General features: G+C 47.8%; 1 protein-coding gene across 4 annotated transcripts in view; it reads right to left on the bottom strand.

Annotated features, from left to right (window-relative positions):
* MLLT1 (myeloid/lymphoid or mixed-lineage leukemia; translocated to, 1) overlaps window positions 1–25,094 on the bottom strand; it is a 65,663-nt gene that overhangs the window by 12,423 nt on the left and 28,146 nt on the right. For 3 of the 4 annotated variants that reach the window (XM_006764228.2, XM_006764229.2, XM_006764231.2), the window contains 2 exons: window positions 6,611–6,754; window positions 2,911–3,036 (listed from right to left, as the gene is read on the bottom strand). In XM_006764228.2, the coding sequence (XP_006764291.1) occupies window positions 2,911–3,036; window positions 6,611–6,754 (270 nt within the window). The remainder of the gene's footprint in view (window positions 1–2,910; window positions 3,037–6,610; window positions 6,755–25,094) is intronic. The other variant, XM_006764230.2, reaches the window with a different exon arrangement.

Raw genomic sequence — 25,094 nt, 5'->3', positions numbered from 1 at the left:
GGCTCTGCCCCCAACTCAGTCAGCCAGGTGCACAGTTGGGCTCAGCGGTTCTCCAGATCAAAGCTCACCAGGAAATCAACAGCAGCCAGACCCTGAGAGTGGCATGCACCACCCGAGGCAGCCACACTTTACCAGCTCACCCTATGTGCTAAGAGGATGGGTGAGCCAGCTAAATGCCCAGCAGCAGGGCCTCTACTTCCTGCTCTCCCAGCCCACCTGACAGACTCTCACAATAAAGAGCTACAAGGACAGGCGGCACAGTCTTGACCACCTCAGATCTACTTGTTCACTGTCTTCTTGCAAATCCATAACCCACATCAGTGTCAAAGGTTCAGGGACAGCCTTGTGTGGCCATAGGCTCCTGCTGCCTCCCTGGAGAAACATCAGCCCCTGTGCCCTGGACCTGGCTCTTCTGTCTCCAGGGCAGTGGGAAGGGGTACTCATAACACAAGCCCCAGCTGACCATCTAAAGGGGCATCTCCCTTGGGGCTGGTGTGTGGAATGGGGTCAGTCCCTGGGGACTCCTCTCTCCAACAATCGGCTGAGGAGGGAGGCAAGAAGCAGACCTCATATGTGATTCCAGCCTCTTCTCGAAATATCTATACACACCCCAGGCTATAGGAGTCGGCCCCAGCCCGAACAGGCAGGGCAAAAGCACACCCAATAAACATCTGTCAAAGGCCTCGGCACAGTTCCCACCGGGCCCCCCAGACCTGGGGGTCGGACAAGCCTCCACTGCCGCCCAGGGTCTGCCCAGCAAGTAGGGCCTCCCTAGCAGCGGCTCTTTACCTGGGGGTCTGCACAGGTTCTGGAGAGCAGGCTCCCTGAAACCACACAGAGCTCCGAGAGTAATGTGATCGTTCACAGTCACGCTCTCAAAGCCATCAATGAAGCAAAATGTCTAAGAACCAAGTTTTGAAGAAAGGTCATCCAGGCCAACTGTCTGATGTCAGACAGGGAGAAGCTACAGGTATGAAAATCCAGGGGTGCTGTGAGGTGGGGACTAAAAGGAATACCATCCTCAAAATATGAGCCTTCAGGAGCCCCACCCATCTGCCCGGAGGCTCCAACTCCTGCCTTCCATGCTATCCTCTGAGGAGACATGAGGTGGGGACAGATCACCAGTGACCAATCTGCCTAGGGCTCCAAAAGCCAGACTCTCCAGCAGCCTCCAGGTTGGGGACCCTGACAAGCAAGGCCCTGCATGACCAAGCCCTTCCCTCTGTCTCCTCTGCCTGGAGCATGAGACCTGGCAATCAGACTCTTTGGGTCTAGGCAGCAGAGAACCAATCTGGGTGGTACAGCCAGTACCCAAAAGGAGGTCCTCATCTGGAGGAAGACGTTGGCACACAGGTTCTACCCTCCTAGAAGAGCAGGTGAGGCTAACGGCTCAGAAGGGAGGACAACAGGCAGAGGGGGCTTGCAGCAGAGAAGAATCTGCCTTGTGCTGCCTGAGAAACTCACAAAAGAGCCTCCTAAAATACACCACCCATGTGGCTGAAGAAAGTTTCTGGGACACGGAGGGGTGGAGACCAGGGACACTGCCTACAGGCCTCTGAGCCTGGCAGATATGCCCATCTGGCCTGGGAACTCCTGGGGTGGTCACAAAGGCATTCCAGTGAGAGAGGACATGAGCAACTCCAACAGATGCAACTCCACTGGCCACCAGAGTGTCCTCACTACCTGCAGGGCATCTCTTCATGAGGTTTTGGTTGACTCACAAATGACACATACAGAAGAAATGACAATTTCTACCCTTCCTAGGTTGCATGGACTTCCAGACAACTGAGCGGCTGAAAGAGAAACTGCCAAGATCTCTAGCAAGAAGTTCTCTTCCATTTGATGTCCATGAGGCTCAGGAAAGATGGGCCAGAAAGTTGGCATGGGGACGGCCTTCAGACTGCGCTCCATATTTAAGGGCTTAAGTCGGATGAGGATTTCAGAGACTCACTGGCCTGGGGAAAGTGCCAGAAAGACTCTGCCTGGGTAATGTCGCTCTCCTCCAGCACTGCTGATGAATAAGGCTGTAATTTGGCCTGCGAGTTCAAGCTGTCCCATGTGGGATGCCCCAGGCCCACAACACCCAACAGATGAGTGAAACGAGAAAAATGCAAAGTTGAGAAGTGGATAAACTTGTGGGGTCGGTGGCAGAAAGACAAGCAGCTGCCCTGAGAGCCAGATGAAACCTGGCCTCCGGGACACAGAGCTGTGTAGGCGGCTGCGGGGGAATGGGACGAACACTCAGGAGTTTATGTGGACATCATGACACCACCAGAAGGGCTCTGGCAGCCACTCTGGGACGATTCAGAGAGTGGTCTCAGGAAGACAGAATGCCACTCACCTGATGGGGCTGAGAGAGGATGATAAAGCGTTTCTTCTTAGGGAAAATCAGCTCGCTCACCCACATGATTCTACCTGGCTCTTCCCCCAAGTAAGCTTTCTCTGTGGAGGTTTGCCAAAGAAAGAAGCCAAACCTGGAACAGGCCCCGGAGAAAGCACCAGCCCTGATGGACGAAGTGTCCTGGCTGCACTCAGGAGACCTGAGAAGGTAGACAGTGGTAGCTGCAGTGGACACTCTGTCCATAGCTCCCAACCATGTGAGAATAGCTTGGGGTTCTGTCTGAGTGGTTCTAAGCCCACTGACTCTGAGGGAGGCGGGATGACAGGGCAGGCTCTCTGGCCTCAAGAGGAACAGGATAAAGAGCCTGTGATTACCAGGCTGTTCTATGCACCCCCGGAGGGGTCGACCCTTCTGACTAAGTGGCAGAGAGCAGCCACAGGGAGCACAGAGAGCTCCAAGAGAAAGATGCCAAGGGACCAAGCCCAGCTCTGCAGAGGGAGCACCCTGAGCCCAGGACCCTCTGCTGGGCCCCAGTGCTCCCATGTGACAGGGCCTTCCACCTCACTAACCTTGGAGCCGTGGGATGGTTTGGTCTTCTTGGGGTCAGAGAAGGCAGAGAGTGGAATTGTGGGTAACATGGGGTAGTCAGGACTGGGCCTGGACACCGTTTCTGCTCCTTCGGGCATTACCATCACCTAGTGATAAAGAAGAGACAGATGTTATCAATGAGCAAGGAGGCAAGCTGGAAATCCGATGGGTAAGAGGAAGTTGGCTTGCGGGAGTGCAGCTAGAGGTGTCCAAGCTTCCTTCTGGGGGAGGGAGCCAGGGAGAGCCTGAGCGTCACTTTCCCAAAGAGTCCACGGCATTTCCTGAAGGTCTGGCTGCTGAGTGCTCAGAGCGAAGCAGGCTCGTGGTGGAGAGCAAAGAGAAGCAGGGTCCCAGGATGGCTGGGTCCAGGTGCAGTTGGCACAGTCTCGGGGAGGAGGGCACCATGCTAAAAGACTGGCACCAAGACTGGCAATTTGTGTGAGAAGCACAAGGAGGCAGCTGTGGCCAAAGCGGCCTGCATGCTGCAGTTAAGAAAGACCAGAAGCATAAAGGTGAGAAGCCAGGCAGACACCCCTCTGGGAAGGCATGTGGCGGAGAAAGCAACTTCTGTGGGACGTGTGTGTCATGACTTCACCGGGTCCCGCATTTCCTGGGGGAGCCTCACTCCTCCACTCTCAGGTGAATAAAGCTGACTGAAACAGGGAGCGAGTAGCGAAGCCAAGGCAAGAGGAAACTGCACGGGGACAGGCCCAGTTCTCTGCCAAAGCCACCTCACTGGAGCCTGCAGGAGAGGGACATGAGCTCTGCCTTTGTTAACTACTAGGAGGAAGGATCTGGGCTCCTGCCAAGAGGTGCTCCTGGTAACACCTGCCCAGGTCCAGTGAGGCTCCTGTGGCACCTGCTGAAGGGAGAGAAAACCCGAGGGCAAGTTCTCAAAATATAGACACTGGAAGTTCACACTACCACTCAGACGGAGCCTTCCAGATGGCAACAAAACAGAACAAAAGAATAAAGATCATGGAAAGAAAGACAGACAGAAAGAAAGGGAGGGAAGGAGGGAAGGAGGGAGGGAGGGAGGGAGGGAGGGAGGGAGGGAGGGAGGGAGGGAGGGAGGGAGGGAGGGAGGGAGGGAGGGAGGGAGGGAGGAAGGACTGATTTAGCTTTAATAACCTAGGATTCTTGACAAGCTCAACCTTTCATCTGAGGAAGCTGATGATGCCCAGTCATGGTCACGGGGACACCGGGTTGAAAGGAGGGCAGTGGAGCCTTTTGTGCCGCTCCAGCCCCCACCCCGAGTCTGAGGCAGTGAGGCCAGAGGCCGAGTTGCTCATCAGAGCCCGTCTCACTATAATCCAGCGCCCAGAACCTGCCTGGCCTGGGCCAGCATGGCTGAGGATCACCAGGTCTTGGGAAATAACCACACTCTAAGGCCAGCAAGGACAATGCACAAGGTTAGAGAAGTGACAGCCTAACCCGGGAGAACAGACAGGTCCCCTCAGAGGTCTGAGTCCATTCCCTTGAAGACAGTGCCTTTTTCCTTTGTTTTCATTTCTCTTCTCTCCTTCACAGGAATATCCTATCCTGATGCTATGCCAAGACAATGTAGTGAAGGCCTTGCACCTTTCTCTCCTTCTTTAACAATCTTTCAGAAAAAAAAAGTTAAGTGAATAAATGCATCTACTTCCACCTGCAGGACGGGGCTTCATGAGGACGCATCTCACTCGATGGAAATACAGGCCCTCACAGCTGACGGGGCAAAGGATGAGATAAGATGCTGAGGGGACAAGCGGGGCTGGCCTCTGGCCGTCTGCCGCTCCGGTCACCACTGAGGCAGCATCCGACCCTCCTGTGAGAATCACAGAGCTCATGGCCCCAGAGGGCGATACAGAGAGCAGTTTTCACCAACTCACAGATCGAAGGGTCCTCCTGTTCTTCCAGCAAATGTCAACACAGATGGGTCTGTGGTCATCTGCCACCAGATGGTAAATGCCAGCCCCACTGGGAACTCTCCGAGCTCCAGACTGGCTGACACAAGGGCCACAACTCAAGTCTCGGGAGCAACCGTCCCATAAAGCTCCCAGGCTGCTCCTAAGACCCGAGAACACTGTTCTGCTATCAGCCCAGAGCAAGCCCCAAAGGGCAAGAAAGAAAGTTCCTAACCAGACAACCAGCTCCTGGGCAGCCCTCAGCAAGGATGAAAAGTGCCCCCAGAGACCACCACACCAGCACCCAAGGGTCTCCTCTCCCTTCCTCTCTCCTGGGCTGGCCCTTCCCCAACTGCAAGGCGGACCTGCCATCCCAACCTCTCTCCCTCAATGCCTCATGCCTCCTCCTCCTCCTCCCTTGCCCCTCCCGTTTTATAGGGTTAGATGATGCATAGTAAGCCTTCATCTCTTCAGAGCAAAGAAAACCTGATGCAGGGGGAGGTCCCTTGGTCCTGGAGCTCTAAGAGGCCCATGGAATGCTGACTGTCTGAGTGTCTGTCTCCCTGAGATGTGACTTTAGAACCTTTGTGTAACACCTCGGGGAAATACTTTGGAAAGTAAAGTAGAGAGGCAGAGCTGAAGAGGATACTGAACCTGGAAACTTCTCCCCACTTCCTTGGTTCTTTTAGAACTCCCAGGCAAACTTCCACACAAGTGTCTGTGTCAATAGATTCCAATACCCCTTGTTCTGTTACTAACCTCCATTAGTAATCACATGCTAGGTCCAAATCCCAGACTAATCTTTTGTTAGGAACGTGGAAGAAATTACTCAAATTTTCTGAAATAAATAAATAACTCCTTTCATTTTTTAAAATAAAACATAACAACTAAATTAAATGAAGAGAAAAGGACTTCTCCCTAGGCCCAAAGAAATTCAGCCCAAACTCCTTGTATTCACTGGGGAGGTGGGCCTGCCACACACACACATACACACATTCTCTCATGACCTGGACCTGAATCCTCCACTGCAGGCACCGCTGGCAGCAAGGCAAATGTTCACTAACAGGTGGCTTTGGGATATCCTGTGTCCTCAGCCTGCCACCTCCCTCGGCACACACAGTCCAGCCTGCAGGTAAGCGTCTTGCCTCCTCCACAGCCAATCATCCATCAGCACCAAGCACCCCACCCCCATTCTCCAAGAGCTGACACATGCTCCTGGCACTCTGCCATCATACCAAGATCGCTGGCCACACGACTCACTCGAGACCTAGGTTCTGAGAGCTGACACCTTCATCTGGCCTCACAAGGACAGAACTGCCAGGTGGCATGCATCATCAAGGACCCTGCAGAGAGCCACTACTATTTCCCCAGGTGATGGGGCTCCAGCACAGCCTTGCCAATACGGTTAAAAGTTGGCTCCAGCGCCTCGCCACACTGACAGGCTGGTCTCACACCCATTCCTTCCCCCACCCTCTCCCTACTTTATAGAAGAAGATGCTAATTAATCACAGCCAACCAGGAAGCTACAGGGATAACTAGCAACTAGTTATTCCCAGCTGACAACATCCCAGCACAGACTTGGGATACGTGGGTCCTATCCAGTGCTGCCAGGTGCTACCTGTGCAACCTGCCCCTCTGAGTATCAGGTGTCCAGCCACAGGCTGAAGACATGCCTGAGAGAGCCCAAGGTGCCCCCAGCACCAAGTTCCCAGTTCAGGGAGCAGAGATGGATCCATGACAGAGAAGATGCATCCGTTCGAGCAGGGGCAGGGCCCACCTGCTCCGGCACACTCACCCCGCCAGCCATCAGGAGCTTGTACCGGAACTCAATGGTGGGGTTGTTGAAGGTAAGCTTCTCACAGCGCAGGTGGTTTACAGGCGGGTTGCCCTCCAGGTTCAGGAACAGGTCATAGGTGAAGCAAACCTTCCTTGGCTCCTCCTTAAATAAAGAAAACAAGGAAGTCTGTTTCAGATGATGGACGAGACACAGCTACAGGACAGTGGTGAACGCCTGCTCCCCAGTGCCAGCCTGCCTTTCTTTTTTCTTTGCTTGGCACACATCTCTCTGTGTGCCTACTTCTCATCCACCCAGTTACCCCAAATGAACTAACTCATCTTTGCAGAGGACCCAGCAAAGCAGTCTCCACAACAGAAGCAGAAATCATTAAGAATGATGCTTTTGGAGGGTTAATGGAAATATTTTTGCCCCTATGCACACACTGCCCCTTGAGCCCTCTCAGTACTAGCCAACAAATGGAGAAACCAAGGCTCAAAGACCTACAGCTGCTAAGTGACAGTGCTGAGACCTGATTGCAGGCTCTGAGGTCCATGATTCTACTACCCCACCCCTTACCCAGAAGGGAAATTTCTCCAAAGATATATAAATTGCCAATAAGCACCTAAAAAGATGTTCAAAGTCACTAATCATTAGGAAATTGCAAATCAAAATCAGACCACTAGGATGGCAATTGTTAAAAACAACAACCAGAAAATAAATGTTGGTGAAGAAAAACTGGATCCCTGTGCATTGCTAGTGAGGATGGAAAATGGTGCCATCACTTTGGAAAACTATTTGGGAAAAAGTTAAAATAGAATACCTATTAGATGACCCATATATCTCTCCTAGATATATACCTATGATAAATGAAAACCTATATCCACACAAAAACTTGACATCTATGTCCATAGCAGCATGATTCACAACAGCCCAAACTGGAAACAACCCAGTGTTCATCCACTGATGGATGAATGGATAAATACAAAGTGCTCCATCCAGACAATGGAATATTACTCAGCCGTAAAAAGGAGTAAAGCTCTGACACTTGCTACAATGTGGATGAACCATGAAAACATGATACTCAGTGAGAGAATCCAGACACACAAGGCCACACAGTGTGATTCCATTTATATGAAATGTCCAGATCAGGCAAATCCAGAGACCGGGAGTGGATTTGTGAGTAGATTCCTTCCCAAATCAATTCCACTGACTCTCTGAAATATTTGCAAATGTTTGTTGCAAATATTAATGGGATAAAGCAGCTCTACTCATAACAGCCAAAAATTGGAGGCAAATGTCCATCAAACGATGACTGGATAGATAAAGTGTGTTATATATCCATGCAATGGAACATTTTCAGCAATGAAAAGGACTGAACATCGATGAACCATGAAATTATGAACATTGTTAAATGAAAGAAGCCAGACACAAAAGACCACATATTGTGTGATTCCATTTATATGAAATGTCCAGAACAGGCAAATCCAGAGACCGGGAGTGGATTTGTGAGTAGATTCCTTCCCAAATCAAAAATACTGTAATGTGCAGGGGGAAAGTCTCAGCACCTCTTTTCTTCCTGCCAACCTTGTGAGGCAATGCCTGGCCACGTGGCGTCAACCACGGGAGGACTGCAGAGAAAGCCAGGAGAGTCTCAGCTAGACAGCCTTGACACCACGGAGCCATTGGCCCAAGGTCATCAGTTGTCTCCCAATGTCTTGCCAAGGAGGAGAAAGATGCTCTGTAGTAAGCCACTGTTATGCCCCTAAACATGGCAGGTGCCCCTCTGTCAGCACTACCCCATACCCACCCTTAGGAATGCACTTGTCACAAATGGCATGTCTCCCCACCAAACTGGGAAGCTGGTGGAGGCAGGAGCTCTGGGGATTCCTGTCTTACACTCCCACCCCACCCCCACCCCCAGGTGCTGGCCAAGGGAGGTACCCTGTATTTGCCAAAAGAATGAAATTTGAGAAGGGCCTGACCCCTCATTGGGGGGGAGGGGAGGAGCCAAGAACACCTCCTGGGCCCTGTGACAAATTTGGAGAATGACTGAGTTGGTGAAGTCAAAAAGGGTCTAGGAGGTGGGGAGAGCATCCTCTCTGAGAGCCCTGAGAGTCACATGGCAAGCTGAAAGGGGAAAATGGAGAGGAGTGACAGCAGGTGACTGGAAAGGCTGTCACTGGAGGGTGTTGCATCCTGGGGTGGAGAGGTCCAAAGGTTACGCTCAGGAAGAACAAACCCAGATCCATGTTCTGGGGAAAAAATAATATCCAGCCTTCAGGACAGCATGATTGGGAGCAGGGTTTGAAACTGGCAAATAAAGGGGAGGAAAACTCAAGCATCTGTCCGGTCTCTCCATAAGCGTAACCACACAGAAGATGAGAGGTGAGCTGCAGTTATGTTCCAGCTCCTGTGTGGATAAGGACTGACCCATCACGGTTCCATAACCCCTTGAGTCAGTAATTCAGGTGCTGCTGTCATCTGTTGCCCACACTCACACAGAGACCAACAGACGAGACTGATGCCACCTTCCCAGGCAGATCTCAACTGCAGACTCAAGTTCATAGCAACACAGAATACATAAAGCAGGGTGGTCGTGCTAAATAAAAAACACAGGGACTGAAGCAGCAAAAAGCCAGTATCAAACCTACAGGACAAATGACCCAGTTTCCTCAACAAACTACAAAGAAAAAAAATGGTAGAGGGAGAATCTACAGATGAACAGACACAATGTGTGGATCCCTCTGGCTGGTGTGGCGCAGTGAATAGAGCGCTGGCCCTGGTCAGGGTACGCTAGGGAGAGAACCAATCAGTGTCTCTCTCTCACATCAATGTTTTTTTCTCTCTCTCTCCCCCCTCCCTCTCTAAAAATTAATGAGAAAAATATCCTCAGGTGAGGATTAACAAAGAAAAGGACACTGGAAAAGGGTATTCTACGGCTCTGCCAAATATGGGAGCACCCCAAGGCTCAGAAGCAGACCTTCCTCTCCTCTTTGCCTTCCCTGGCTGACCTCATGCTCAGCCACAGCTTTACCTTCTGGCTTCATGGTAGGTCCAACCTCTTCCTGGCTCCTCAGCCAGCCTCCCCCTCCTCATCTCCCTGGACCACCCATCACCTCCAGCTGGTTGTCCAGCTGCTTCCACTATGGCCCCCCTTTAATTCACAAAGTTGAAACCATCTCTTGGCTCACTCCCAACCCACTTCTTCAAAATCTGCCAATGGCCTCCCTCTAAGCCTTGAGCAAAGGCCAAACCGTCACCCCAGCCAGTGCAATCAGTCATCCCAGGCAACGCCTCCATCTTCTATTTCCCAATCCAGCTCTCCTCTGGATGGCACTCATCCCTTGACAAGCCTTCTCAGACCATTGTCCCCGATCACAGTGTGCAATTCACCCTCATAAGTAGGACTAATCAAGGTCTGTTTTCTGTCCACCCAGTCCAATGAGCTGTGAGCATTATGGACAAAGGGAGCCTTTTTGTTTCCGATGAGTCTGGCAGTGACCAAGCACCTGTGTCTGTTCAATGTGCCCACATACTCATTTACCCTACAAAAACTTAATGGGTACCTGCCATGTGTTCACAGCAGTGACGGGGATACTTGGGGTCTAAAGGTGAAGAGTCACCACACAGCAGTGATACTGACATGACACGGACTATATACTATACATCACATTGTGGAACATTTACAGTGGCCAGGTACTTTTCCAACCACTTATTTTGTATGAATGTTTCACAGCCCAAAACAGGTGTTCTTACTGTCCCCATTTCACAGATGAAGAAACTGAAACAGGGGCAGTAATCTGCCCGGTGCCACGTGGCTGGTCAGTGGGGAGCCAAAATTCACTGTGGGCAGGCAGTATTCTCTGGAATCCCTTAGGGGGATTTCCTGCCCACACAAACCAAACAGGTCAAGGCAACAGCTCAAAACAAGAGACCAGGAAGAGTTCTGTATGACTCCCCAGAGATGGGCGGTGCAGGGCAAAGCTGGGGGGCAGCATCAGGGCCAGGGAGAGTCCTCCCTGCGAGACCAGCGTGTGCCCTGCAGCTGAGGTGTGGCTCAAAGCACCCTGGGAAAGGCTAACCGGAGCTCCCTCTGGATGAGCCGGAGAAGCCTGGGAACTTCCAGGAGGGCAGCCCCTGGGAAACCATCCTCCAGAGAAAGTCGAGGCATAGGCAACACCACAGCACCCCGGAGAGGCAGCAGAATACTCAGTGAGGAATGGCCAAATTCAAAGTGTATTTTTTAAAAAATATTTTAATTAGTTTTTTTTTTTAGAGAGAGTGAGAAACATCAATAAGCTGCCTTCTGTAAGTCACCCACTAGGGGTCAAGCAGGCAACGCAGGCAACCCAGGCATGTGCCCTAACTGGGAATCAAACCGTCAACCCACTGGTGCATGGGATGATGCCCAGCCAACTGAGCCACCGCAGTCAGGGCAATAGGATGGGTCTTAATCCAATATGACTGGTGTCCTTATAAAAGGGAGAAATTTGGACACAGGCTCACACAGAGGAAGAAGACCTTGTGAAGATAAAGGCAGAAACCAGGGTGACGCTTCTATAAGCCAAGAAACTCCAAAGATTGCCAGAGGGGCCGGCACTCCCAGAGAAACATCCTTAGTCCAGCCAGACCCCTACACATGCCACACTTTCAGCAAAGGCAGCTGAGGCCTGCTTCAACTGCTTTCAGACCAGGCTGTGGGCAGCCACCCACTCCTAGGCTACTGGCTACAGGCCAGCATCTCTCTCTGACCTCAGCAAACTAAGATGCGGAGGAACTCGCTAAACTGGTGCTGGCTACCAAAGCCAGTGTGTGCACCTGTCCTCAGTGTGTGGGGAGTCCAGACCATGAGAGCTCGCACAGGCCAGGCAAGCCCTGGCACGGGGCACATCAAGGCAAACGGGGTTGGCTGGGAGCTCCCAATGCTGCTCTCTCCACCACCTCAGAACTCCCCTCTATTCCCTGGGGCTGTCTCGAGGGCCCTGCCCCTTGTGCAGCTAGCAGGGCTGACCCTGGAGGACCCCTGGGTTTACTACCCAACCCTGGGTGAAAATGGAAGAGTAACCTCAGACTGCGGGCAGTCCAGAGCCTGGCTCCTCAGGAACCCTGGGGCTGTCTCCTCACCATCTTAACCCTGCCCACACCTGTACCTGGAGCCTGTTTGACTTTCCTTTATGAGAGGCCCTGGGTTCATATATGCTGGGCTTTAAATAAAAAAGTCAAACCTGAATCTGATCACAGCCCTGGGATATAATCATTAGTTTACAGGGCTTCTGCCAGCAACATCCCCATAGGACCAATAATACAGACTTTTATTTTGATTTATTTTTTTGTTAATCTTCACCCCCAAATTTTTTCCCATGGATTTTTTAGAGAAAGTGGAAGGGAGGGAATGAGGAGAGAGAGAGAGAAACATCGATCTGAGAGAGACACATCGATTGGCTGCCTCCCGCACACACCGACCAGGGCCAGGGATTGAACCTGCAACCAGGTTTGTGCCCTTGACTGGGAATCGAATCCACGATCCTTTCATGTGTGGGTTGATGTTCTAACCCAGTGGTTCTCAACCTTCCTAATGCCGCGACTCTTTAATACAGTTCCTCATGTTGTGATGACCCCCAACCATGAAATTATTTTTGTTGCTACTTCATAACTGTAATTTTGCTACTGTTATGAATCATAATGTAAATATCTGATATGCAGGATGTATTTTCATTGTTACAAATTGAACATAATTAAAGCATTGTGATTAATCACAAAAACAATATGTGTTTTCTGATGGTCATAGGTGACCCACAGGTTGAGAACCGCTGCTCTAACCACTAAGTACACCAGCCAGAGTGATTGGCTTTTTATTTTTAAATATATCTTTACTGATTTCAGAGAGGGAGAGAGAGATAGAAACATCAATCTCTCTCACATCAATGCTTCTCTTTTTCTGTCTCTCCCCCTCCCTTTCACTCTCTCAAAGAAAAAAAAATCAATGAAAAAATATCTTCTGGTGAGGATTAACAAAAAAACAAACAAAACATACTTGCATGTAGGACAACTCAGAAAAGTATAGTGAATGGATGGAATCTACTGATAAAAATGCTACACCACACAATACAATATACAGATGATGTATTATAGAATTGTACACCTGAAACCTATATAATTTTATTAACCAATGTCACCCTAAGAAACGCAATAAAAAAGTTTTTAAATGCTACAAACACCATTTAGTTGCCATCAATTAGATATTAACTTGTTTTTAAAAAATCCAAATGCTGACATTATCCAGAAAAGTTTAATAGGTTTATTTATAACTGTTATAAAGTTGAACTACTAAAGTTTGCAAATCATTAGTTCAGTGGACTTGTGAATACATCCAATTTTACTGAGCTCCAAGGTACCAGACCAGGCCTGTAACCATGAGGTTTCTTCACTCCTCCAGCAGAGGGTGTACTCTTGTGAGTGGCTTTTGTAGCCAGCTGCTTCCTTGGTACTTTACCACTGGCTGATTAGCGGGCACACTGCTTTGTAAGAGCCAGGGTAGAGAGACTCTCTTACTTCCTCCTTCAGCTGGAGCTTGGCAAGCTAGAGACTGTGCTGGCCTTAGAGAGTGATGGTGGTGCAGCAGAGGCTGTGAACACCTCTGTACGCATTTTTAAGTTTTCTACATTAAATAAATTTAATATATATGCTTGACTCCACCCCCAGCCTTTCTCAAGGTGCTGCATCTAGTACCTACCTACTACCTGCAGTGACTATCCTGGAAAGGGATGAAGGTACAGATAGGGCAAGTGCCCATCCCATCACAGAGCTCAGGCAAGGCCCAGTGGAGCCCTCCATCTCAAGTCCTTCTTGGCCACCTGCCCACTACCAGCACCACTTAGCCAACCATCCCTAGGGCTAGGCACTATGGTACAGTTTACCTAGCACAAATTTCAACCTCACAAATTCTCACCATCCATCAGGAGAGGAAACTGAGGTTTAGTGGCATTTAATCACTTATCAAGGGCACAGGGAACAAATGAAGGCCAGACCTGTGAGTACATGTGTCTTGACCCCTGACATCATCGTGTGGATGCAGCCCTGACCCACACGGTGAGCCAAAGCCGAATGCTCCAGGGCAGCAAGAGAGAACTGCTCACCACCAGGTAGACAGTAAGGGAAGAAACACGGAAAAAATGTCCCAAACCAAACCTCACCAATCCTGAAATTCCACTTTCAGGATTCGATGCTAAGAGCTCATGAAGAAATGTTTGAGGAGGGTCACCAGGCAGCACTGCATTAGTGAGAGAGCTAGAAAAGGAACAGGAAAAATTCTCAATAGGGATGTTGGGGGAATCAAAGTTGGTCTAGCTGAGGGAAGAGCTCTGCAGATGTCACAAAGAATGAGGTAGAGTTATATGTGCTGACATGGGAGAGTCCAGAACTCTTTAGGTTGAAAACGTGCCCACATGCACACACATGCCACAGAACAAAATGTTTCTGGGAGGATTTACAACTAATGCTCACAGTGGTTACTTCAAGGAAGTGGGCTGGAGACAGAACTCCAATTCTTTGTAGTTAGAAGAAAAAGCTTCAAAAAGCCTATGAAAAACAGTGCAATGTGAGCTGAAAACTGTGGGTTTTAGGGTCTGAGACCTCCTGGATGCCAAAGCAGCTCTGCCACCGTCTCACTGGTCCATCTCCTCGAGCCTCAGTGAAAGGAGAAAATAAAACCACCCATAGGGTTCTGGATGCATGAGAAAAGAAAGGAGAAAAAAACTAACTCTAGCTGGCAGGACGGCATGGGCAGCATCAGTCTGGGCTCTTACCACATCTGAATGACCTGCCAGGAAGGCCAGGGGAAGCCTCAGAGCCGGCCAGGACCAGGTACAGTAAGAATAGTCACCACAGCACTGCGGGCACGGTGAGGGGCAAACCACTGAAAGAAGAGGCTGTTTCTAGAGGTCAATGGTGTAAGGAACATTTTCTTTTTCTACCTTTGAATTCTGAACAAAACAGTGACAGAGGGGCAGACTCTGGAGCTAAGGGGGCTCTTGCACTTACGGAGTCACCCTGAGTAGGTTACATCACCTATTTGTGCCTCAGCTTCTTCACGTGCCAAGTGGAAAGAACAGAGCCCACCCACATATGAGGCTCAAAAATGCTGGTCATCATTACACACGGACATGAAAAGAGCTCCAAGACAAGCTGCTACTGATGAGGGGAAGCTAACGGCACAACTATGAGTCTAACTGGAATTCCACTGCTGCCAAAAGACTTTACTTCGACACAGTGTAAAACGGAACCATTCTGGATGACAGACACCCCTCCACTTCTTGAGAGATCAAAAAGATTAGGGGGTGTAAAGGGATAGAAAAGGAAAAATCCTTTTTCTACTCTGCATGATTCAGTGTTACCTGAATTTACGGTAACCTGAATACATTCATGTACTGTTAAGCAATTAGAAATTAAAATAAGAAGGCAGAAAGGCACACACTACCTTTTACTTTAAAGACCTTGTGTCATGAAAACAGATAAATACTTTTATGCTGAAAGCAATCTTCTGTTATCTGGAGTCTTCATTCAATGATTCATCCCCATTATAACACCAGAAAGAGTGAGAATATAAATATAAATACACACATGAACTGGCACTCTGACAAAGAAACCTGGACCAAAACAGAAAAAAGGGAAGAAAGAATATGATGTCCCCAGGATGAGATCATGAAGCTCAAAGCCAAGGGGACCAGAGAATCATTAGTCTGCTCCTGAACCTCACGCCCCCTGCCCAGTCTAAGAGAGATCACCACTCCCACATCCTACGGTGGCTGTTAAACAAAGAGACACAAGAGCCAGTTATGCAAAACATGGGACAACCTCTCTCAAATCCCAACCTGAGGCAGTCTGAACCTGCAGCTTTGACCCCCACAAAAGTGAGGAGCTGGGATGATAGTGCCAAGCACCTCCACATTACTCCCTGCCCCACCTCTACTCAACTATATCCCTCCCTCACTTTGCGATGAATCAGTTATGTGATTCCCATCTTTATAGGAAAACACATAGATCAGTCAGGGGAGAAGTTCTCAGGGAAGTTGACTCCTTAACGGAGCAGGCAGGAGTAGGGATGGACCCGGCTCTCCCGGCCGGGGTGCCAGTGATCAATCAGCATGGGTCAGGCTGCGCCTCCTCTCACACACATGTGCTCTTTCAAGATACTTCTCTTTGAGGCAGCTCCAGACACTGACTGCCCTCTTGAAAATACAGATACTTTTAGGGTCCCACAACAAGAAACAGAAAGATGCTCCAGGGAAAGACAAACCAAGCCACACAGCTGGCCGCATTCATGTGGCTTGTCACAACTCGGCAGCCCCCTAACCTTTCCCTGGGTCTCCTCGCACAATGTCCCTTCTGTTCTGGCTCCTCGGCAATTCACCAGTGAGAGCAGGCCCTCTCAGCCACTCAACCAGCTGATTGTCCCTATGCAGGCTCCTTGGGGCAGGGCCAGCAGCTCCTCCACCCACGGACCCAGGGTGAGGGGACCAGACAATGGTGACTGCAGAGGGACATGCTGAAGCAGGGTAATCTGGGTTCCCACTTAATCACTTGAGACCAGTTCTCACATACCAAGTCTCAATTTAAACTGAGGGTAAAGCCCACCCAGGCCCAACATAAGTGGGTTTTTACAGCACAGAGCCACTTCCATTCTAGAGGGTGGGGAGGGATGGAGGATTTGGTGGCCCTGGAACCTACCACATCATGTTGCCCGGCCTGCCACCCCTTGCCAAGCACAGGTCAGCAAGGATGTGTTCAAGAAGCTGCAACAGAGGGCTTGAGGCTGAGAAACCAGTGCTATTTTACAAAACTCTTTCAGACAAAACCCGCACAAACTTCCTAATAAAATGTACCAAAATATCCTTTCTGGGACTTTGGACAGCAGCCTTTGAGTAAAGCCATGGAAAGTTAGTGAAGGTTAGAGCTCCCTGCCAACAATAGCTTGTTGTGGGAGGCGGGTGGAGGGCAGGGAGAATGTCTAATATTAGCGGCAAATAACCAAACTAAACTTCTTCACATTTTACCTTTTCTGAATATTGGGCTATCTCTTAAAGTCAGTGTGCACACTTGATATGTTTATTTCTTGTCCAAAGTGTGTTATTAGATTGACAGTACTTCCGAAATGAAGGAAGTTGCAGACCAGAGGAAATGGGGTTAAGGTCAGCTGCAGGGAATGGTCGATTAACAAACAGGCACAGGCACAGGTGGCACTGCTGGCCAGAAGTGGGCATGACAACATCAGAGCAGATTTCTTCAGTTCCCATCCTATGATTGATTCTCTTTTCTCCTCTCAGTGTCGCCAATCACAAGCCAGAAACTCACAACTAAGGAGCAAGTATCTTTAATTTAATTGAAAAAGCACAATTAGATTAGCTGCCTCACACCTGCTCACAATCAGCACCAAGCCCTCCAGGTCCGCTCCAAAGGCCCCCACCCCCCACACCGACCCTGCTTCCTAACAGACAACAGAACACAGTCAAGTACTTCCTATTTGGCAGCCACTGAATTACTTCCTAGAAAGGCTGGTCCAGGTCTGCTTTGTAATGTGGCTGTGCTGCCACAAAACAATCTGGGACAGGCAGGAGAGGGTGCCTGGCTTGGGATTCTGAAGCCGTGACCACAAGATCCTATGCCCAAAGAGATAGATGAGTCCAGAGGGATCAAAGGAATCAACCCTTTATTGAGAGTCTAAGAGCACTTCCCTTCACCACACATAGGCTAAAAGGTCTTTTTAAAAAGCATGATCATGTCATCTCCCAGCTTAACTCTGATAACTCCCAAAGCTGGTAATGAGTAGCTCTGCCAACCTCACCCGCCTGTCCCCTGCCCCTTTCAAGCCCTGATGTGCCTGACTCTTCACCTTCACACTCCGCAGCTTTCACCTGGAAGGAGGTCTGCAGCGTCCTCAGTGCCCAGATGACTTTTCCCCACACACAAGTCTCTGAGTAAACCTCGATTCCTAAGGGAAATCTTGGCCAACACCTCCCAACCCTTTCTAGCTGGGACCCCGTAATACTTGCAGTGTCCACCACTGCTGCTTCAGTGCACGGATGACTTGTTCTGATGTAGCCATGTTCATGACTGCCTGATTAGTACCTCTTACCCCTGTTGGTTGGGAGCTCACAAGACATGGGACCATGTGCAATTTGATTCCCAGTGTGTCCTAGACCAGTGATGGCGAACCTTTTGAGCTCGGCGTGCCAGCATTTTGAAAAACCTTAACTTAACTCTGGTGCCGTGTCACATATAGAAATTTTTTTGATATTTGCAACCATAGTAAAACAAATACTTATATTTTTGATATTTATTTTATATATTTAAATGCCATTTAACAAAGAAAAATCAACCAAAAAAATGAGTTCGCGTGTCACCTCTGACACGCGTGTCACAGGTTCGCCATCACTGTCCTAGACTCAGTAAATATCTGCTACATGAACCAATCAACAAAACTGCAGCAAAGGGAAGAAGAAAAGCCACTCCTCCTCTTCACTGTAAATAAACCAATTTTTCTAAAAAACTCTCAACTGCAAAGAATCAAAGACAGTGGCATCCCGCTACTAGAAACCATCTTCCATCACAATTTCCTTCTGCCTCTTTAAACAACTGTTTTGGTGTGAGCTCCGAGTGGAGAGCAAACAAATTTATGGGCCTGGATGGGGTCTGGCAAAGGATTTTTAGATACAACACCAAAAAAACAAGCCATAAAAGAAAAAACAATAGTAAACTGTATTATCAAAATTCAAAACTCTTGCTGGGCAAAAGAGACTGTTGAGAAAATGAAAAGACAAGCCACAGACTTGGAGAAAATATTTGCAAATCAGATACTAAATAAAGAATTTTAAAAAATAAAACTCGAACAGTGAAAAAACTAATCTAATGTTTTTTAAAGGCAAAAATTCTGAAAAGGCATTTCACCAAAGAAACAAACAAAAACCTTGCAATGATGCTCAGCATCATCAGCCCTCAAGGAAATGCAAATCAAAACCTAATGACACTACTCATCCACCAGGATAGCTATAATCAGAAAGACAGAAAGTGTGGATGAAAAACTGTGGAGAAACTGGAACACTCATACATAACTGGTAGGAATGTAAAATGGTGCAGCCACTGTGGAAAACAGTATGGAAGTTTCTCAGAGTTAATCACAGGATTACCAAAAGACCCAGCAATTCCACTTCTCAATATATGCCCAAGAGAAATGAAAACATATATCCACATGCACAAAAACTTATACACAAAATAGCTAATAGGTGGAAACAAATCAAATGCCCATCAATTGATGAATAAATACATAATATGTGGTCTATAAAATATATTCATCCATAAAGAAGTGAAGTACTGACATATACCACAATGTGAATGAACCTTAAAAACATTACACCAGTTCTGGCCAGTGTGGCTCGGTTGGATGAGCATTGTCTCAGGCACCAGGAGCGTTGTCCTGGGCAGGGCGCATGCCCATGTTGCCAACTTGATCCCCAGTAGGGGGTGTGCAGGAGGCAGCCCATCCATGTTTCTCTCTCATTTACTTCCTCTCTCTTTCTCTCTAAAACAATCAATAAAAACATATTTATTAAAAAAAAACAAACACCACACATTACACTAAATAAAAGAAGCCAGTCAAAAAAGGCCCATAGCATTTCCCCCCCAACTGCCCTCCCTTGCAGGCCATCTTGTGTCCACATGGGGGCAGCCATCTTTGACCACATAGGGGCGACCATCTTGTGTGTTGGAGTGATGGTCAATTTGCATATTACTATTTTATTAGATAGGATGTCCAGAACAGGCCAATCTACAGAGACAGAAAGTAGGTTAGTAGTTGCCAGGGACTGGGGGAGGGGAATGAGGCGTGACTGCTAATGGGGACAGGGCTTCTTTTAGTGTGATGAAAACATTCTAGAATTAGTGGTGATGGGTGTACAAATCTGAATATACTAAAAAACAATGAAATGTATACTTAAAATGGACTAATTATATGGAAAATAAATTATATCTCAATAAAGTTATTTTTTTAATATATTCTATTGATTTTTGCAGAGAGAAAGGGAGAGGGATAGAGAGTTAGAAACATTGATGAGAGAAAAACATCGATCAGCTGCCTCCTGCACACTCCCTACTGGGTATGTGCCCGCAACCAAGGTACATGCCCTTGACCAGAATCAAACCTGGGACCCCTGAGTCCACCGGCCAACGCTTTATCCACTGAGCCAAACCGGTTAGGGCTAAAGTTATTTTTTAAAAAGAGGTATACAGCCTGGCCAATGTGGCTCAGTAGTTGAGTGTTGACCTATGAACCAGGAGGTCATGGTTCAATCCCTGGTCAGGGCACATGCCCAGTTGCCGGCTCGATTCCCAGTAGGGGGCGTGCAGGAGGCAGCAGATCAATGGTTCTCTCTCTGAAATCAATAAAAACTTTTTTTTAAGAGGGAGATACCATTACATACTCATTAGAAAGGCAAAAAAAAAAAAAAACCCCACAAATAACCCTATAACATGTTGATTAGAATGCAAGAGCATCCATTTTTTTTATTTTTTAATCCTTACCCGAGGACATTTTTTCCATTGATTTTTTTAGAAAGAGTGGAAGGGAGAGGTAGAGACAGAGAGGAACACCAATGTGAGAGAGACACATCTATTGGTTGTCCCACACACACTGTGTGTCCACACAGGGCCTGGAATCTGCAACTGAGGTACATGCCCTTGACCAGAATCGATCCCGGGACCCTTTGGTCCACAGACCGACACTCTATCCACTTAATCAAACCTACTAGGGCAAGAGCATCTAGAACCCACTTCTGCTGGGGATAATATAAAGGGGAATAGCCACTTAAGAAAACTGTCGGGCAGTTTCTTATAAAGTTAAATATACCTGTCCTGTAAGACCCAACAATCCCACTCCCTGGTATTATCTGCAAACTTACATTCATAAAATATCTGTATGCAAATGTTTAGGACAACTGCACTCATAATGACCAACATGAGGAAGCACCCAGGTGTCCTTCCCCAGCAAACAAATAAAGTACAGTTTATACAGACAAGGACAAATGAACTCTCCAAACATGCCGACAATGGGGGTGCATCTTAAGTGCACCCTGCTCAGTGAAAGAAACTAGACACAAAGGACTGTACGTTGTGTGAGTCTATTTATACGACATTCTGGAAGAGGCAAGACTACAGGGATGGAAAACAGATGAGTGGTTTTAAGGGACTGAGGGTGGTAGGAGCAGCTAACTTCAAAGGGACTGCATAAGGGGCTGGGGGGGGATGGTACTGTTCTGTACGGTACTGTCATGGTACAAGCATGAATGTCAAACCCAGAGGAAATTTCACTGAACACAAACTAAAATAATAACCAGATGGGTGGGGGTAGGGGACTCAAGATGGGCTAAAAACTGTAACTAATGCATGTAACTATAATATAAATGTATGACATACCACAACCATACAGGTGGAGGAAAAGTGTCACAGATAACATTGTAATGAAGGGTTTTAATTGGACACTGAAGGGCCAAAGAAAAAAGAATGACATGCACTCGAGCTGGTCAAATCATTTGTCACAGTGAGTACTGGTTAGCCATTCTGAAACTACTTTCCAGGTAACTAGTGTTAAACAAATAAGCAAATATACTGTGGATAATGAGAGCTTGGTTTCTTCTTTCAGAGAAAGAACTTAAAATAAGCAATGGAGGAATGACAGAATGAATTCAGCGGTGCTGGTCTAGAGCTGAAGGCATCAGTATGAAGTGATGTTTATTTTTATATACAGACAGGGAAATAAACAGGGGGCAGTTATTATATACGCATACCTTTCCCACCTCTGTCATATGAGGGTGATTAAATGCGGTGACACCCCAGGAGCAATGAACACACTTTGTTCCCATATCTTGGCTTTCAAATACCATTTATACTAATAAAAGGGTTAACATGCTAATTAGACCGGGAGACCTTCCAGACATCCTTCCGTACAAAGCCATGGTGGCTGGGCAGAGACGGTTAGGGGAGATCAGGCCAGCAGGGGAGGGCAGTTGGGGGCGACCAGGCGGGGGGGGGAAGTTTGGGGCAAGCAGGCCAGAAGGGGGGACAGTTGGGGGTGATCAGGCCGGCAGGCAGAGTGGTTAGGGGTGATCAGGCAGGCAGGCCGCTGAGCAGTTAGGAGCCAATGGTCCCGGATTGCGAGAGAGATATCCGACTGCCGGTTTAGTGGAATTGGGCCTAAACTGGCAGTTGGACATCCCCTAAGGGGTCCCAGATTGGAGAGGGTGCAGGCCGGGCTGAGGGACAACTCCCTCCCAAGCACGAATTTTGTGCACCAGGCCAGTAGTCCTTTATAATAAAAGGCTGATATGCAAATTGACCGAACAGCGGAATGACCGGTCACTATGACGCACACTGACCACCTGGAGGCAGATGCTCAATGTAGGAGCTGCCCCCGGTGGTCAGTGTGCTCCTGCAGGGGGAGCGCCACTCAGCCAGAAGCCCTGAGCTGGGCTCAGGGCTGGTGAGTGCAGTGGCGGTGGCGGGAGCCTCTCCTGCCTCCGCAGCAGCGCTAAGGATGTCGAATGCCATCAGGCAGACATCCCCTGAGGGCTCCCGGGCTGCAAGAGAGCATAGGCCAAGCTGAGGAGCCCACTTGAGTGCGTGAATATCATGCACCAGGCCTCTACTTCTACAATAAAAGGAACCAGGACTCCTGGAGAAATGGCTGATTCTAGGGCTGGGGCAGATGAAAACTAAGATGACCCTGAAGTACCCTTTGGTGCCAGAAAGTGAAGAAGCACCCAAAAAACCATGGGAATATGATGAAAAGGCACAGGGACCAACTTAAGGAAGATCCTGCCCACCAGAGTGAGAATAATTTGAACAACAAAATAAATAACAATAGGACTGGATTATAATCCAAAGGAAAAAGCACATACAAATATCCATGAATACAAATAAATGACTGAATAAATAAGTGGGGAAGAAGAGACAGCCTTCCTTCTTTCAGGGAAATCCTCATTAATAAATGCAGAAGGAATGACGGAAATAAAAGTCATTACAGAACAATAATGGATGCTAAACTAGTGGATAAAACGTGAAAAATAAACAGGAGATATGCACAGTCTCAAACCATCTCCCCCCAATGGACATTAGCTACCTGGGTGGTTCTAACTATGTCTACCTGGATGTGGGGATTAACTTCTCCCCTAGAGTGTGGGCTGGACTTGAGTGACTCACTTCTAACAATATAGAAAAAGACAAATAGTAATTTTGAAGTGGAAAAATCTGGGAGATACCTTCTTAACCTAAAGATCAAGATTAGCATCCCCAGTAATAAGTTAAGTTAGTATCAGTCCACACTGATGTGATGAGAAGGGCTCTTAAACACTGTGCTTGCCTTACTAAAATAAAATCTACAACCTCAGTCTAATCGTGAGAAAAACACCAAACAAACCCAAAGTGGGAGGCATTCTACAAAATGTCTGACTACCATATTTCAAAACTATCAAGGTCATGAAAGAAAAAGGAAGATGGAGAAACTGTCCGAGATTGAAGGAGGTAAAACAGACATAATAGCTAAATGCAATGGAGACTTCTGGAGTGGATTCTAGAACAGAACAAACATTTGTAGGAAATGGAGAAGTCCAAATAATGTTTGTTCACAGTAAATATTGTACCAGTGTCAATTTCTTCATTTTGACCATGGGCCATAGTCATATAAAGTGTCTACATTAGGGAAGCAAGATGTGGGGAATAAGGGCACTCTGTATAATCTTTGCAACTCTTCTGTGTTTCTAAAATTATTTCAAAATTCAAAGTTAGAAAGAAACCATGACTATGAAACAGTCCATACTTGGTTGAGTTACTAGAAAATCTTTATGTACATCTGGAACAATTTAGATCTGTGAATCTACTTCTTTCTCCAACTCTAAATTTTGTGAAACCTAAATACATAAAGTCTTTTTGGTAAAATCTAGTGGTTAAATTGAGATATGCAGTAAGTTTAACACACATATATACCATTGCAAAGACTTGGTATAAAAAAAGAATGTAAAATAGCTGGTAAATTAAAAAATACTGATTACATGCGGAAATCATAATATTTTGGATATATTGGGTTAAATAAGTTATATTATTAAGATTAGTTTCACCGCATCTTTTGGCCTTTTTAAATGTGGCTTGCATATTTCTAGTGGACAGCGAGGATATAGGATGTAAGTCACTGTAGAAACGAAGGAACAAGGAAGAAAGAAGAAAGAAGAAAGAAGAAGAAAGAGGAAAGGAGAAAGAAAGAAGAAGAAAGAAGGGCTTCAAATACCTCTTGCCAAATCCAGGACAATGAGCAGATATACAGAAAGCATTTCAGCACGACTCCATTCACTTGATCAATCATACTATAGGAACCAATTTACTCGTCCTGGACACTCATCCTGGACACACTGCCTTGTCTTGGGGAAGCACTAGCATGCTCTCCCAGACCACAACCAATGAATGCCCAGTTCACATTCTAGAGCAGTGGTTCTCAACCTGTGGGTCGCGACCCCTTTGGGGGTCGAACGACCCTTTCACAGGGGTCACCTAAGACCACCGGAAAACACATAAAGTGGAACATTATCTATATACACTGAGTGGCCAGATTATTATAACCACCCCATAAGTACTTCGTTGGGCCACCTTTTGCCTTCAATACTGCGGCGATTCTTCTTGGCATTGACTCCACGAGATGTTGAAAGGTGATGCGAGGAATCTGACACCTGCCTGATGAATAGCACTGTCCAGTTCTGTGAGATTTGATGGTTGTGGAACCAGCTGCCTGATGGCTCTTTTAACTTCGTCCCACAAATGCTCAATGGAATGAGATCTGGTGATTGTGGGGGCCACCTAAGCAAGGTAAAGTCTCCCTCATGTTCTTGAAACCACTCCTGCACAATACGAGCACCGTGGCATGGCGCATTGTCTTGTTGGAAGAAGCCATCTCCATTGGGTTACGCCATCAACATGATAGGATGAACTTGATCAGCAACGATACTTAGGTATGTTGTGCTATTCAGACGTTTATAATGATCTGTTCCTCTAGCAACTTCAGTGCGAAATTATAGCTAATTTGCCTACAAACGTCTGGTGTTCATAATAATCTGGCCACTCAGTGTATAAAAAGAGCTAAGGGCCGTCACATCCAAAACAACCGAACGGATGACCGAACAGGCTGAGTGGGGTGACAAGGCCGGCAGCGGAGTTAGTGAGGGACGACCAAATGACTGAACAGCAGGCTGCATGGGACAACCAGGCCAGCAGGAGAATTAGTGAGGGATGTCCAAATGACTGAATAGCAGGCTGCGTGGGGTGACCAGGTCAGCAGGGGGTAAGTTGGAAGTGATAAGGCTGGCAGGGGCAGTGAGGGGTGACTAGGCAAGCAGCAGGGGGGCAGTTAGGGGCAATCAGGCTGGCAGAGTGGGGCTGTTGGGGGTGACCAGGCCATAGGGGGGGGGGGGTG

This window comes from Myotis davidii, unplaced genomic scaffold (assembly GCF_000327345.1).
Source record: "Myotis davidii unplaced genomic scaffold, ASM32734v1 scaffold341, whole genome shotgun sequence".
Lineage (NCBI taxonomy): Eukaryota > Metazoa > Chordata > Mammalia > Chiroptera > Vespertilionidae > Myotis > Myotis davidii.
This window is presented reverse-complemented; position numbering and strand designations above follow the sequence as displayed.